This window comes from Thermobia domestica, chromosome 1, assembly GCF_964235325.1.
Source record: "Thermobia domestica chromosome 1, izTheDome1.hap1.1, whole genome shotgun sequence".
Taxonomy (NCBI): domain Eukaryota; kingdom Metazoa; phylum Arthropoda; class Insecta; order Zygentoma; family Lepismatidae; genus Thermobia; species Thermobia domestica.
This window is the reverse complement of record NC_137454.1, coordinates 296998782-297015120: the sequence shown is the minus strand read 5'-3', so window position 1 is coordinate 297015120 and position 16339 is coordinate 296998782. Positions and strand designations below refer to the sequence as shown.

At 34.6% G+C, this 16339-nt stretch overlaps 1 protein-coding gene and 1 non-coding gene across 2 annotated transcripts in view; both read right to left on the bottom strand.

Annotated features, from left to right (window-relative positions):
• LOC145661587 (type II inositol 1,4,5-trisphosphate 5-phosphatase-like) overlaps positions 1-15391 on the bottom strand; it is a gene marked incomplete at its 5' end in the record, with an annotated part of 34177 nt that extends 18786 nt beyond the window's left edge. Inside the window, 3 exon segments of the mRNA XM_081726906.1 lie at positions 409-598; positions 9666-9763; positions 15254-15391. Coding sequence (XP_081583032.1) covers positions 409-598; positions 9666-9763; positions 15254-15391 — 426 coding nt within the window.
• Positions 14666-14739, bottom strand: TRNAR-UCU (transfer RNA arginine (anticodon UCU)). The gene has a single exon. It is a non-coding gene; the product is annotated as a tRNA-Arg (tRNA).
• Positions 15392-16339: the final 948 nt, after the last annotated feature.

Below are 16339 nucleotides of genomic sequence, written 5' to 3'. Positions count from 1 at the left end.
AAATGACGAAGCATCTGGTATACTATTTCTTAATAAATAATGAATGAAGTATTTTCATTTAAAAACCCTCGTCATCAATATTCACTACATAAGATCTGCGCTCTTTACCTTAATAAATAAATAAATAAAAATTCAATAAAAATTCTACAAATAATATTTTTGCATAAATAAATAAACAAAAATTCTTCCAGTAATATTTTCATATAAATAAAGATTATATAAGTAATGTTTTGTATATGCACCTAGAATACAAACATACTGACATTTCTTTCTTACCTTCAACCAGTTTGATCTTTTCAACTTATTACACAAAATTGTGCACAACGGATGAACAATTCAAAAACCATGTAATTACGCAAAAGAATGTCGACTTAAAAGCTTTTATGTATTAATACAGAGAAAGGATACGTAAAGGTTCTGGAGAACCATTATCCAACCAGTTTCTAATCTGAATAAGTTCATTGTGAAGTCCAGGATGCTCAAACAGGTGTTCTTGCTTCAATCCGTATCTATACAAATGATCTACCAAGAACCAAATTTCTTTTGGAATGGGATAGGGTTCTTGCGAATTCAAAAGATCCTTCGGTGATTTGTTTTCCTAAAAATAAAAATAAACCAATTCATAACATATTTAACATACTATTTCAACAGAATCATATTCAACTATCTATATTCAACGTAGAGATAAGAAGAAGTTAATTTAGCTTGACAAGAAAAGTCAATATGGCTTATTCTCTAAGCCCAAATTGTGTTGGGTTGAGTACGGTAGAAAGGAGATATATATCTGACTTACTACACCAAATTCAATTCTTGATCGGTCTATATCCCTAACAACTATTCAGAAAATAGAATGTCTTCCTTCTAATTATTATTCTTGATCTAATGTTCTTTATTAAGTGGTTTAATATCAGTCGTTAGTGGTCTCGTACTTGCCTACAACGTTTGTGGGTCGCTCACACTGCTGACGTACTGTTGTTGTCAGGAATTCTCATGTCTTCCTAGAGCATGTTTGCTAGTTCCTAGCGAAACTCCGAGGCACTGGATGCCTGGAACGGAGATTGAATATCCCATATGACTGTACCTTGCAATCGAGTCAATGTCCCACGGCTATCGCAACTAACAGCAGCAGCTCCCAATCTCCATATACAAGAGAATTATGGGTGTTCAGTTCCAATTGTGGAAGAAACCAAAACATACAATGTCCTGCCTTGTATTTCGGTACGTTGAGTTTTAGTTCAAAATACATTTTTTTTTTTAACTTTTACGTCCCATGATTATGCCCTTTAGAATAAGGGAGATGAATGATTAATGAAAGTGAACGAAAATGAAGGAACTGATAAGAGTGAAAATGTGGGAGGAAACGAGAGATCCATGAGAAAACCACGGATACGATGTTGTTCACTACAAACACACATGAAACTTCGTACCATGCAAATATAGACAGGGGACACATTGGTTGATCAGGGTGTCTACTAAAATTCCAAAATGAAATTTAGTGAGTTTTTCATTATCTTTTCTTTACCAAATCACACAATTTCCTAACATTCTCAAGAGCGAATTTGGGTGCAAATTAGGCCGAATTTTCATCCATGCGATAGAAATGTACTTTGCTAGCGATTTGGTAGCGTCTAAAGCCGACCATAGACATTTTTGGTGGTGAATTTTGACGTTTTATAAAACAAAATTTTCCAATCTGTACTTACATTTGTAGTTTAAAAAAAATCGTGACCCAAAAGTTTCGTGACTTTTTCGTGACTTTCGTGAACGTTTTCTCATTTCGTGACTTCTTCGTGACTTTCGTGACCGATAGACACCCTGTTAATATACTTTGTAATGTCATCAGGTTAACAGTGCTGCCAACCCAACATAAAGTTATATTTCAGGTTATTACACATTTACAATCTACAAGTCACACAGAAACCTACAATACCACATTAGTTCAGTGTTGCAAACTAAGAACGTAACAGTATCACAAACATTCAAATTTTAGTGGCTTCTACAACAGTAATATCACAAATGAAACAGACAAGACAATGCACATTCCAAGAAATTTAATGTCTAATAGTGTGATCATGATATAATGGATTTCAAATGAATGGGAACAAAGTTACACTAGACTGAAAATCTGACTGTTTTCAAAGCCTTTATTTCGAGAAACTATTTAGGTAAGTACCTCATCCAATTCCGTAGATGGTTTTGAATGAAAGTGACGATCACAATAATGTTTACAGCAATTTGATATCTCAAACCGTTCTGGAGATATGTAATTCCGAGAACTTGTTGTAATGTTACAAAAGCAAACTAATTACATATTGTTTGTTTCTACAAATATATCAAATCAATATATCACTTTAAGCATATATAAAATTTCATTTTATTTATTTATTTATTTTTTTAAAAGGTGGCGAAAAACCTTACGGAAAAGAACTATCTTACTCTTCTCAGTTTTCCACAACATTTTTAAAAATTTTCCTGATATGTAATCAACCATACAAACTTTCCATGTTAATGGGAAAACAAGACCAACAAAACGTGAGAGCGGTGATACATAAGTAACATATTTTTTCCCTAATTAACTAGAAAAATAAATAATATAAAAACAAATACATAATCTTTTATTACGAAATTACAAAACATTTATCTAATAAAATTCCAAAAATTTAATCTGTAACTTTACTCACATGATTATATTTTCTTATGAAAAGAATACGTCACAGTGGGACACTTACCGGAAAAGAGTGGATCTATATACATAGAACTGGCTGCTATATATTAACAATATATCTTTAGAAAAAAATAGTATTATGTAATTTATTTCATTTCTCCAAACGCTTTATTTATTCATTAATATTGTACATATCGTCCATTATTTTCGTGCATAATAAATTCTGATTTCCTTATGGATAGTTTTTCAAAGTAACCCGAAGAAGCCACTGAATTGTAGAAATTCCTATAGACACTCTGCAATTTCGGCGAAATTTCAGAATGTTCAAATTCGTTACTGCTTGACATTTCTTAACAGCAGTATGTATAACAAAACCAACATCAACGTTTTTAACAGGAAGAGGAGTTTTACAAACTTATTTTCATCATTTATTTATTTATTTTTTTACGCCCAATATAAAGTGTTGTAAAGAAATGGACTGAGAGGAGAGGCAATCTAAAATTCAGTAAGGAAAGATTCTACTTCTCAAGAAGTGCTTTAAAAATGTAAATTTAGGAATAACCATTTTATTTCCTTCCAACATGTCTGACACGATTTGATAGCTCGGAACTTTCTTATCCTTCCTGACACGTTGAATGTACAACAGAATATACGGATAAATGCCAATGGCTCGCTGAGCAGCACTACTATTTTTAACCAAACCCAAATCATTTTCTAAGCCTCTGTAGGAGTGTACTCAGCACGGCGTGCTCGAACATCCTTAAATATGCTATGTAAAGCTCTCAGGAATCCAATGATTCTCTAGTTCATAAGTTCAATTGTAGCCTTAAATGCTCAACACAAAGTACATAACTCACAGCTTTCTATCAAGTATTACAGGATTATTTTGCGACATCTTGATATCTGACTTGCAGAAATGTAAAGTTATGTAGAAGATATGCAAAAATGTGAAGTCTTCATTAAGGCCATCAACTGAAATTTGATTCATCTTTCAAAACTTAAGGGTGAAAGCGTCTCTCTGAAATCGATTAAAAGGTTAGAAGTTTTAGAATTCCCTAAAAACGCCTACGTCAAATAACGTGTGCATACATGCTGTTTTACGGTACTCCAGAATCGCACATTTGTCTCCTTCAAAAACTGAATTAGCTCACTTCTAAAGGATGGTGATAGCCCATAAATAAAGTGTATGCTATTTGGTCACGTTGAAGCTGCATTTTCTTGGCAACCTCACTGTCTGATAACATAAACGATACTTTCACATCTTTAGCAGCAGTACGCACTGATGTACGTCGTTACACTTTGAATACACCACAGTAAATATGCTTTTATAATGCTATCTTTTACTAAGAATCCTTCTGAACTACTTTGTTTCATCCCGAACTCGAACCTACTTGCATCGTAGTTTGAGCATGCAACATCACCAGAAACCTTTAGTTCTGTACAAATGAGGTATAAATAGATGACACTCCAACTCAGAAGGTGCTATCTTGTTTTCTTGATTTCACAAAGGCGTAACTTCCTAATACTGAAATGGACGTGACTGTCTGCATATGCTTTTTACCTTTCACGTGATTTACTACTGATTGCCATCCTATGTTACATAGCGAAAACACGCTCCGGCAAATGTTACAGCGAGAAAAAGACCTGGTATTTCCCGAATCCATAGTGAAGAATTATCTAACAACCAGGAAGGATTGAACGTGGTCTTGGAATACTTGGAAACTGATATGCTTGTTATCTGCACAGGAACACTGGATACAAAACACCGAACACTCCTCTTCACTTTCGATCCTGCCTCAGCGACTTGAACAATCACGTTAAACTGGAAGAAAGCTGTTACTATGCATTCCACCCGCGCCCCTCCACTTCTCGATATCCTTTCTATACAACAACATGTTGTCGTAAATAAAAGCTTGTTGTTGACGATTGCATTATATATTTTTTTTCTGTCACGTACCGCGCCTAGACCCACTGCATTTGCTACGTCTGCTCCTTTCCGGGACACAGCCAGCTTTTGTGTTTAATCTGGACGTTAAAGCATTGCTAAGTATTTTAGGTAAGAAACAAAAATATTATATAAAACACGTAAATAATTAAACACGATCGAACGCTTAATACACGATAATAAACGTATACACTCATTCTTAGACCGATATTTATTCTTGGAATTTCTTGTAATAATATTTTTATTACTTTGTATTAGCTATTAGGTTCCCACATGTGGATATTTATAAAATTCTATTTTCTAGCAACGAAAACTATCACCAAAATAAACTAGATTCCCATGCCAGAAAATGATCAAAGAACAGGTTATTGCTGAGAAAAACAAAATCTTGTCCCGGAACATTATTTACACGGAAGAAAGAAGTCGATCATTGCAAATTCGTAATTTCACAATTTCCGAAGCCATCTTACAGTTATTGATAAGCGAAAACTAATTGCTTAACATTTATAGCTTACATTAAAACATTAGTTCAACGTTCCACAAACGGAACAGTAACTAGATTTAATAATGTAAGAACGAAAGGAACATGAATAGGAGGAGAAACGGAAGAATCTCGAGAAAACACGTCCACTCGGTGTTTATCTATCACAAAACTTATATCTCGCCCCCTTGGTTTGAACGCAGGAACAATGACCCCTAAATCACTATACCGACTACGCCACCGAATATGCGTTTAAGGATTTATATTTCTGAGCTTTCGGCATCTATAGCCATGTTAGCCCGTCACATATGAGGGATGACGTCCCTCGGCGATTACAATCCAAGGAATGGGAAGGAAGAAAGGATTGGGGAAGGAAAGAAGTGGCCTGGGGCCAATATGTTAGGTACCATCCTGGCATTTGCCTGATGTGAGTGAGGAAAACCTCATTCAGGAAAACCTCATTCAGGATAGCTGGCCTGAAAAAGCTTTTTACACTTTTTCGACCGAGTGAATATGTGTTTAACTTAGCATCAACCCACACAATATTTCAAACCTACAATTAGAATATGATCTATCGCTTGGATTAGTTTCGTTCATTCAATGTAACACATGATAATGAACCGTCAGTATAAAGCAATCTGTTTGCTTCCTGAGTTTCAAAACTAACAATTTTGGCGATAAACAAGATATAGAACAGCAACAGGGGAACATGACAGAAATCCCATTTACGATTTTTTTCTATTGCAAAGGTACGAAGGTGTCAACATTAAAACAAGAATTGCACACATCATGAAACTGTTACTTTCTCAGTGTACTGGTGCATGGAAGACCCGGGTTCGATTCCGGGCCGGAGCTCATGTAGTTCGGCGGAAGCCACGTTAAACTGTAGGGGGGCGCGGTGGGTCAGTGGTAGAGCGTTCTCTGGTGCTTGGGGTCCCGGGTTCGATCTCAGCCCCCGCCAGGTGAACTTTGTGGTGGACAAACACCGTGTGCGTGGGTTTTTTCGGGGTTCTTCCGTTTCCTCCCACTTTCTTCATTCCACCATTTCATTCATTACTCATCATCACCGTCTCCTTTACCCTAACCGGCATAACCGTGGGACGTAAAACTCAAAGATTTCATTTCATTTAAGCTGTAGGTCCATACCTCAAGCCTCGCTACTAAAAGGGATGCCAAAATCAAAATCAAATCAAATTACAGTATACTGGAAACAAATTACTAAACTATTTTACGATAATTTGAGTCATCAGTCTTGACTGTCTCTTTTTTTTCTTGGCTTTCACTTCACTGCGAATTGGTAAATAAAAAAATCCACTCTTTGTTGGGAAGGGTGCTAGTAGGAGAGTGCTTTTGCAGCTCCCCAATGCACAGAGCAGTTCTTGTCTGAAAAAAAATTGTCTTACAACATTTTGAAGATTTCCTATTGGCACTGAGAAAGTATACAAAAGTTTTGTTTACATAATGAATCAAGAGAGGGAGATGGAAACTTTATTTGAACTCATATATCATAAATATTGTCTACAAATTGGTGCATCATTTTCAACGTTAGAATAATTTTAAAATAAGAATAAACAATATTTTTTAAAACTTATGAGATGAATCACCATAAATCATTACAAAAATATAATTATTGATGGAAAATTACTAAACATGTACTTATAAATGTATAATAATAAACACTGCCTAATAAGCACGAGGTACAAAGTACATTTTGGTGTCTATAGATATATCCCATATTTAAGATCCAGAGTCCGTGAAAGTAGTCCGGCTATCCACTCTCGGAACATTGACCCAATGCATACGCTGATATGCAACTTTATCAGTATTTTAGTAACTCATAAGCATTTTCGAAATAAATCTTTTTGTAAACTAAAATACATTACAACGAGAGCACAGAAGCTTACATAAGAGTAACCGTATTCCGAAATTCCTTCATTTGTGTGAGAAGCTACTTTCATTTAATGCAGGACAGGAAACTCTCATAAAATAGAAACTATGGGAACGAAAAAGTAAGAGAGAGGAAAAAAAAGTTGGAATTGTGTGCGCGCGTTGAAAATGAATTTCTATTGGATCGTTGATCCAACCGTATTTTGTGAATGATTCACCAACATGATATTCCACTCCTCAAGTGAAAGCAAAATATAACACGTGCAACTACAGAACATACGTTTGTTACAAACTGTTAGCGGACAACAAGTAAATCTTTAAGCTGACAGTTGCTAATTAAAAAACAAACACATCTGAAATAGTCTTAAATTTTTCATTTCAAATGTTTTTAAAAAATCATTCTTAGTAAATCGAAAGTTCCTGGCTCTTAGCATAATTCCTTGACTATTTCCGGTTTTCTCAATTTTTTTTTCCAATATTTTTCCAATATTCCAGGTTTGTCGCAATCTTGTTTTCATATCTACAGAATAGTTTGAGATAACGAATTGCTGTCAACAATACTGGAAACTATGCACGTAATTCAATGTGATACTTATCCAAACATTTGTTCGAAACAAAGTTCTTTGAAAAAAGTAAAATTTTTAACTCCATGTAACTTTGTTTCTATTTGTTTGAAATACGTCATATAAAAGACTGTAGTATTCGACGTCAAGGTACTTTGGATGCATTACCCTGTCCGCCTCACTTGCGTTATTACTGTTGCAGAACCCTCTAAAATGTTGTTGCTTTTGATGTTTGTGACACTGTAGTGTTCTTAGTTCACAAACACTGCACGACAAGTGTGGTATTGTAAATTTTCGTTTTACATATAAATTTAAAGTATGTAATAACATGACGTAATGTCATTTGAAGAAATACAACTTTATGTTGTCTTTGCAACATTGTTCACCTTGTGCTATCGCAAAGTATGCAAAACAATTCCTCAGCCAATATTTGCGTGGTACAAAATTTCAGCGTGTTTTATCCATTAGTTTAAAAGTTACAATGGCGTATGAAGATAAATGATCGACCTTTCTGTACGCTTTGGGAATATTTGTTTGAAGAAGTTTCTAACATCCACATCACAATGTGCTGGTGTGTCATCGTGTTGGAACTATAGTCACTGCTTAGTTACTAGGCACATTCTCTGAAAGTTCTGGCAAAACATCACGAAAAAAATGTGGTATCTACGGTTATCAGAACGGTGATGCATGAGGGAAACTAATTCTACACATCTAATCTTTACATGTTTGGATAGTTCATATTATGTTCTTTTGTGAGAAACCTGCCGTTGTTGTGTTATTGTTTTGCCACAATTCGCCTCGAAAAATTCATGCTATCCGAAATGTCCCAAAGTGCCCTTAACACAGTAATTAACAACTTTTTGTTATACGACCATTTCTTTAACTCCCCCAACGATTATGCACCGTGGTTAAAGTAGACGTAGCGATGAGATGTATGATATCGAACTTTCGTCGGCTACGAAAGAGTGGTCACGGTGGCTCAGTGGTAACCAAGTGAGCTAATGGTAGGCAACATCGTCCGCACTTTTCCTTTTTCATGGATTACTCCCATTTCCTCCTACATTCTCATTTCACCAATATGCTTATTTCTATTTAGTTGAAAAAAAACGGAACGTAAAATGTAACTGATTGCAAAATTCAGACCAAAGAATGTGTGTTTTGACGTACCTACAATTTCTACTCACATTTTGGAAAATTATTATTTATCACTAAATAGAATTATTAAAATTAGAAAACCCATTTTAATTAAAACAATCCATAACACATAAAGAGCGAAAAAAGTAATTGATTGAATCAGGAATCGAACCTGGGATCTCCGGCTACTGTACCAATGTGTAAACCACTACGGTTACAGGAGTGGTTAACGCATCGATACGCTACACTAGAGATCCCGGGTTTGAGTTCCGCTCCAGTCAGTCACTTTTTCTTCACTCTTTGTATGTTATTGAATTTGCACCTACAGAGGATCTAGTGCAACGATATCTTGTATCTTCAGTGTAATTTTAAATATCTTTTCTTCTATTTCCGGGCAATGTAAGATTTTAAAATATGCACTAACCAGTTTGAAGAAGAAGAAGAAAATACGAAAAAGGAAAGAGAATTAAATAATTGATTCTAATCAGATGATTTGTGATGAGTTTTTGTCTTTACGTTGTCATAGCAACGTTTTGTAAATAAACGATATAATTCAGGAACCATCATAAAAAGGGATGTACGCATAATCATAAAGGTGTATTTACTTCAATAAGTGTGTGCCACTATAAAAACCAGGAAAGCTAAACGCAGCATAAACTGTTTTATGTGATTTTATTAATTTAATCTAGTTATAATTATGACTGAGGACCTGTGTATAACGAGTTACGTTATACTAGTGTGTAAAAATAAGTTCAAATCGGTTGTTCCCTCCTTTCATTAATACATAAAACAATCCATACTAAATTTGTATAAATTTGGTTAATGTGAACGACTTGATTACTACAAAAATTTCATCGTCAAATCTCATAAATACTTATCCAGAAACTTTCGCATTATACCTCTTTAGAAAATTACAGAATTTCAATGATAAAGTCAGAAAATCTATACATTAATTGTTCTATGCATTAATCAATCACTGACAAAACTTACCAAAGAACTAAGTTTTCCAGCTGGTATGTATCTGATAGGTACACTAATGTGTACTAACGCTTCTATTGAACATCCAAAACAACTGCGCTCATAAGTACCTACAAGAAAAAGGATCAACACTACATGAATCTTTTGAAAATACAATTAACACAATTGGCAAATTCATATTTTTCGTTCATCAAGTCAGTCATTTTTGCTTACATGATACTTGCTATTTTATAAGAGAAATCAACAAATCTCAAAAGTATCGAACGAAATAACGTACTAAGAAAAGTCATAAATTAATATGGAAATGCAGAAAATCGTAGTTAGTTTATACTTGCGTCAGTAGATGGTGTCACAACTTAATTTGATCACGGTAAGTAACAGATCTTAGATATTTCATGTATATATTAAATTCAGCACTAAATTTGTGACAGTATTTGAAGAGCAATGCAATGTTGTGCGAATTTTGTAACCAAAAGAGGTTCTTCAAAGGGTATTCATAAAGAGATTATTTTAGTTTAGCGCGGACAGTGTTTGTAGGAAAACTGGTAATAACCGAATGAAGAGATCCGTTCAGGAACACTCACAAGTTACTGACCAATACAGATTCGTCGTCGTGCTTATGACTGGAACTGCTACGCGAATAACATTGTCGCAAATGATGTACAGTGTTTTCATAATATATGAGTACTTCAATTTCCAAACAGTATACTTACAGCAGAAGCCCAAACTATTCCTTTTCGATAGGCAAGTCAACGAAAAGAGCTGGTGAATGGATCATGAATTTAATCTGACTGCCTCAAAATAATGGAAATATCTGTCTTCCTCCGCGAACAAGACATTTAAGAGTATACTGGAAGACTATGCTTACCGTGTTTTGGTATTCTCAAACACAGTTTTTACCATATTTTCAGAAGCAAGATGGGAGTTCGAGTGCTGCAAGATAGTATGTAGTTCTGCTGAAATTACGGGGTGCAATTTTGGAAAAGGCGCAGTATGGGCCAGGGTAGGGAGTGTAGCCCTCTAATATATATATAACGGACAAAAACGCTGAAATTTTGTATTATACAAACATCGGCAGGGTACATTATTTGGCATTACTCCGTGATACCAATCTTGGCAACCATACATAAAGTTGTATTTCTTTTCAAAAAGCATTATGTCAGATTCTTATATAATTGAAATTTACATATATAAGGAAGACATACAATAACATACTTGTTATGCAATGTTGCAAATTAAGGACCCTACAGTATCAAAAACATCAAAAATGCAACAGAATTTTGGAGGGTTTCACAACAAATAACGCAAGTGAGACGGATGGAGTTATGCATATCCAAAGCACCTCGATATCGAATACTGCGGTCATCATATTTCGAACAACGTGACAAAGAATTGAAAATTTCACTTTCTTCAAAGGACTTTTTTTTCGAAACAAATGTTCACATCACATCAAATTACGTATATGGTTTCCAATAGACATAAATATCATAACGCGGTTTACCGCAATTTGATACCTCAAACCATAAGGGAGATACTGAAAAAATATTAAAATTTGATATACTGCTTAAAATGGCGTATTTGTGGAACATTTTAATACATTTTTTGATTTATTTTGTTTCTTTAACATTACAATACTTTTCGGTAGATGTAATTACAGCAACTTCTCGGTATTATATAATTTTAAGCCGTTATCCAAACTTTAAGTTTTTCCCATATCTTCAGAATGGTTTGAAATATCAAATTGCTGTAAATGCAATTGTTATCTTTACATCTATTTAAAACTATCTATGTAATTGGATAACGTATCTATCTAAGCAGAACTCTTTTCGTATTCATACGAAATTTATCATATCATGATTATAGTATTAGACACTAGAGTACTTCGGATACGGCTGTAGAGGACACCAAAATTTGAATGTTTGTGATGCTGTAGCGTCCTTATTTGACGTAGTACCGTTTGAAAAAATATAGTTTTATGCTAAGTTGGCAACACTGTTAATATTGTCGTATAAAAGAGTATGTCAAACAATATCACCCTGCCGATATTTGCACAGTACAAAATTTCAGAATTGTTTCTCCATTAGTTCAAAGTCTACAAGAGCATATCACAATAAACGGTCCACTCTGTATATATAGACATACAGTTGATTATATGTGAAATTATGAACTACAGTATACATTGACGACAATGATAAAAGCGTGCATCAATTCATCCACTATACAGAACACTTTTATTCGTACATTACACAAATTAGAATATATTCAAGAGCTTCTCGTAGCTAAACAGTTAGCGTACGCACTTTTGGCATGGGAAACCCAGGTTCGATTCCCGGCGTGGGGTCATGTGGTTTTAATTCCACGTTAAGCTGTAAGTCCACGTTTTATATAGCCTCGCTGTTGAAACGCAAACTCAAATCTAATTTAATCTAATCTAAAAATTTATTCAACCATAAAGGTGACTAGAAATATGTCTCTCTCTCTCTGTATGTGTGTGTGTACTAAGCATTTGAAATTCAATCAAATGTTTAAGGATGAAAGAAGTTAGTTATTTTTATACGTCGGTAAATAAATTTTAAAGAACGGGAAATGAAAAACAGAAACATTACATCTTCCTCCGACATTGTTTACAGTTTAACTACATTATACCTCACACAAAATTAATCAAAGAAAAATTCAAATTTCGAAAATTTCATGTTTATGATCATTTGAAAATTTTGTCATTAAAAGCATATAAAACTATTCTATTTTTTTGAAACGAAATCGCTAAATTAACTACTTCATTCTGCAGAAGTCTCACGAACTTGCAACTAGTAAGTCGGTTTTATGTTCTAGAAAGAGAGAGGTGTAAAATTATACTTTATTACAAGTTTCTGGATTAATACAAGGTGGTCCAAAAGTAGGTATACAGTCCCGTACTGACCAGCTCATTGCTTTTTATATAATTTCTTATTGTTATCCATCAGGTAGACTTAGTTTCTTTATTATTTGTTCTTAATGTGTTTTCACTTATATCTTACGGTCGGAACAGCCGAAGCAAATAAACCTATAAGCTAGAATGTTACACTTGATCAATGCAGGGGTGTATACCCACTTTTGGGCCACCCTGTATTACTTGACAAGTTGTTTCCGATAACATAATTCAGAGAACAGATATTGTAATACCAGGTGCATACAAATGACTTGCGGGATTATCGTTAGATGGTGTTATTTTTACACAGGTATTATGTTTAATGTGAGAACACCTGCATTTAAGAGGCACAGGTGTTAGCTTCAAAACACACTGTAAGTTATTCGATCGGGATAATGAAAACGTGTTCCCTTTTCGCTGCAACCCTGGAATAACATTTACAGTCAGTTTTACTTCACGTTTTTTTTTTAAATTAACTAATTAATTAATTAATTAATTAATTAATTAATTAAAGAAAAGTTTTGCGGAAGCCCATCGTATGCTTGTAGAAGCTTACAACAAACATGCTCCATCAGTCAGTATATGTGATGATGGTTTAAACGATTCGAAGATGGTGATTTCAGTTTTGAGGACAAGAAACATGGAAAAGTTTCGAAGACATTGAATTCTAGGCCTTGGTGGATAAAGATTCATCTCAAATGCAAAAACACCTTGCAGAAGCATTACAAGTTAATCAGGCAACTGTTTCCAGATGTCTACATGTCTTACAAAAGATCCAAAAGAAAGGAAAATCGATAAAGATGATAAACAACTTGTCCAATTTTGATTGCCAGGCAAAAAAGGAAGTCTTTCCTTGTTATTGGGGATGAAAAATAGATTTATTTTGACAATCCAAAACGCAAAAGATCATGGGTTGATCCAGGCCAGCCATCAACAATTCAGGCAAAATGCAATATCATTGCCAAGAAGATTTTACTATGCATCTGGTGCGATCAGAAAAATGTTTCGTACTTGGAGATGTTGAAGCCTGATCAAACAATTACTGCAAACCACTATCGACAACTACTAGATTTAAACCAAACTTTGAAGGAGAGGATTTAGGATTTGAATTTCTGGGCTTTCGGCATTTATGACCATTTAGCCTGTCACGTTTGAGGAATGACGTCCTTCGGCGAGAACACTATCCGGGGAAAGGGAAGGAAGCAGCCTGGGACCTATACGTTAGGTACCACCCCGGCATTTGCAAAACCCAGGAAAACCTTATGACGTCTACTCTATAGGATGGTAATCCAAAGAGAGCAAACATCACATTAGATAGTCGTAAATAGAATATTTTGCCGCCCGAGCGTTGACGATGAAACAAGTTATTACAAGTAATAGCTCCTTTCACCGATAACTACACATAGGCAAAGATTCCAAATACAACCTTTAAATATGCTTACACGCTAAAGATTCAGCATCATATTTTTCGAAAAATAATAACCACCACAAATAATAAGTAAAAATTATTTTAGGTACCACGCACATAAATTGATTGATTGATTGATTACGAGGCATGAGGAGATAACATGCAAATCACAATCAATACGCACAAATGGACTTAAAATTTTAATAATTAACTATACTGACATCACTTGATATTAGGTAATTGAGATTACAGTAGCAATATGTATGGATACTTTTTATATAGTGAAATATAAACTGATATACGAATGTTAGAATTATATGATGTGATTGAGTTCTGCAGCAATGTACGTAACCTGTTACATCTCCATCGTTTCGGCGCCAAGTAGTGCTGTCTACCGCCAATTCTCTCTAGTTCTCGCTGTTCGCGTGAGTTTCTCGTGCTGGATGACGTAAGAGCAGACAGAACTGTGATTGGCTAGAGAAGCACTGGCCAAGGTCAAGCCAGTCATCTGCATCCTCTGAGCGAGAAAGCGCACACAGAGAAACATAGTCTGCTTGCAAGTGACAACCCTTTTAAAATAAAAGAGAATCAAACTGCCTGAGCCGCATACAGCCAAAATAATGTACAAATGAGTTTATGACAACCTCACTCAGGGTGGCTGGCCTGAAAAAGCATTCTTACGCTTTTTCGACCAAGTGTCCCCACCAGGAATCGAACCCGGGACCGCTCGCTCAGAAGGCGAGAGCGTTAGCGACTACGCTACGCGGGACCACCGCTTTGAAGGAAAATCGTACAGAATGAGTCAATAGACAAAGTCGTGTTTCTTCATGACAGTGCTCGACCACATGTTGCTAGGCCTGCCCGGGAAACGTTGGAAGCACCGGGATTCTTCCATCCGGTGTATTCACCAATCGTAGCCCCTTCCCACTACCACTTGATTCGTTCGATGCAGCATAGATTTACGGAACACTGCATCAATTCTTATGAAGAAGTGAAAAATTGGCTTGATGGAGGGGATTACAATAAAAGATTTCCAGAGACAAATTAATAATTTAACTGAAAGAGAGATTAAGGTTGTAGCTCATGACAGACAAATTGTTAAAAATAAATACTCGTCTAATAATAATAATAATAATAATAATAAAAACGTGTTGCATTTGTCGAAAAATCCAGAAATCATATGCACATACCTAATATCATGTAAAGAGAACAGAAAAGAAAATGTTGCTTATTGACCATCAGAACTACCCAAGCATTAATCAAGTTAGAAAGGTGGTTGATTACCTGTAACTGTTATAAAAATATCTTTCCCACCATCCAGATGGAGTACTAATATGTCATATAATTTGTCCTGACTCGAGTTCAGTTTACACGCAGACTTCTTATCCACATAAATCTCTAGTTTAACATCACATTTCTCTCCTACAAAGAAGGGTGTATACCATATTAATGAACTTAGTACTGTACATGTATTAACATATCTAGCAAGAATGAGCATATAGTACAGTGGAAATAATTCATTTGATTTATTAGATATTTTCATCTACATTATTTACAGAAAAAACATTTATATTCTATATGCTACTACTAAGAGAAGTTCGAAGATTCCCCTCAAATTGAGCATCATCATAATAAATTAGTTATCCTACTCTAAAATGTCCCGCACCAAAATGTAAACATTTTCCACTCCTATTTCTGTAGCAACTTATTAATTGCAACGCTACAAACATAACACTTTCTGTATCAGGTAGAATTTACATTCTAATTACACAAAGAACGGACAGTTTACAAGATGAATCGAAATCACGAAAATTTCAGCAAGGAAATAAAACAGTCCAGGTGCAAGTGAAGGGAGATAATTAAGAATTATTGCATGGATTATACAATAAAGGTGGTATAATAATAATAATAATAATAATAATAATAATAATAATAATAATAATGATGGATGATGATGATGATGATGTTTGAAATGTTTATTGGGAACAAACAGCATTACAGCCACAAAGTGCCCCAAAAAAGAAAAAAAAGTTTATACAAGTATAGGGCGCATGCAGATAGACATAACATACAACTGATCGTACAAAATAAGCAAAATGAAATAAAATATTGGTTCAAACATGCAATGCCTATTACAAAGTGAAAATACAATGAAAGTTTATATATATATATAGAATTTATTAGTTGTCTCAATACAGCTATAAATAGAAGATTTGGAAAATATACTGGAGCAAACAAAAGGATTAAATTTCCTGGTTCTACAATAAGGAACTCTCAACGAAATGAAACCATCTAAACAAAAGCGTCTATGCAATAAATTATGTAAAATTTTTAGATCAAACAAATTGCGTCTATCACTACGAGTTAGTA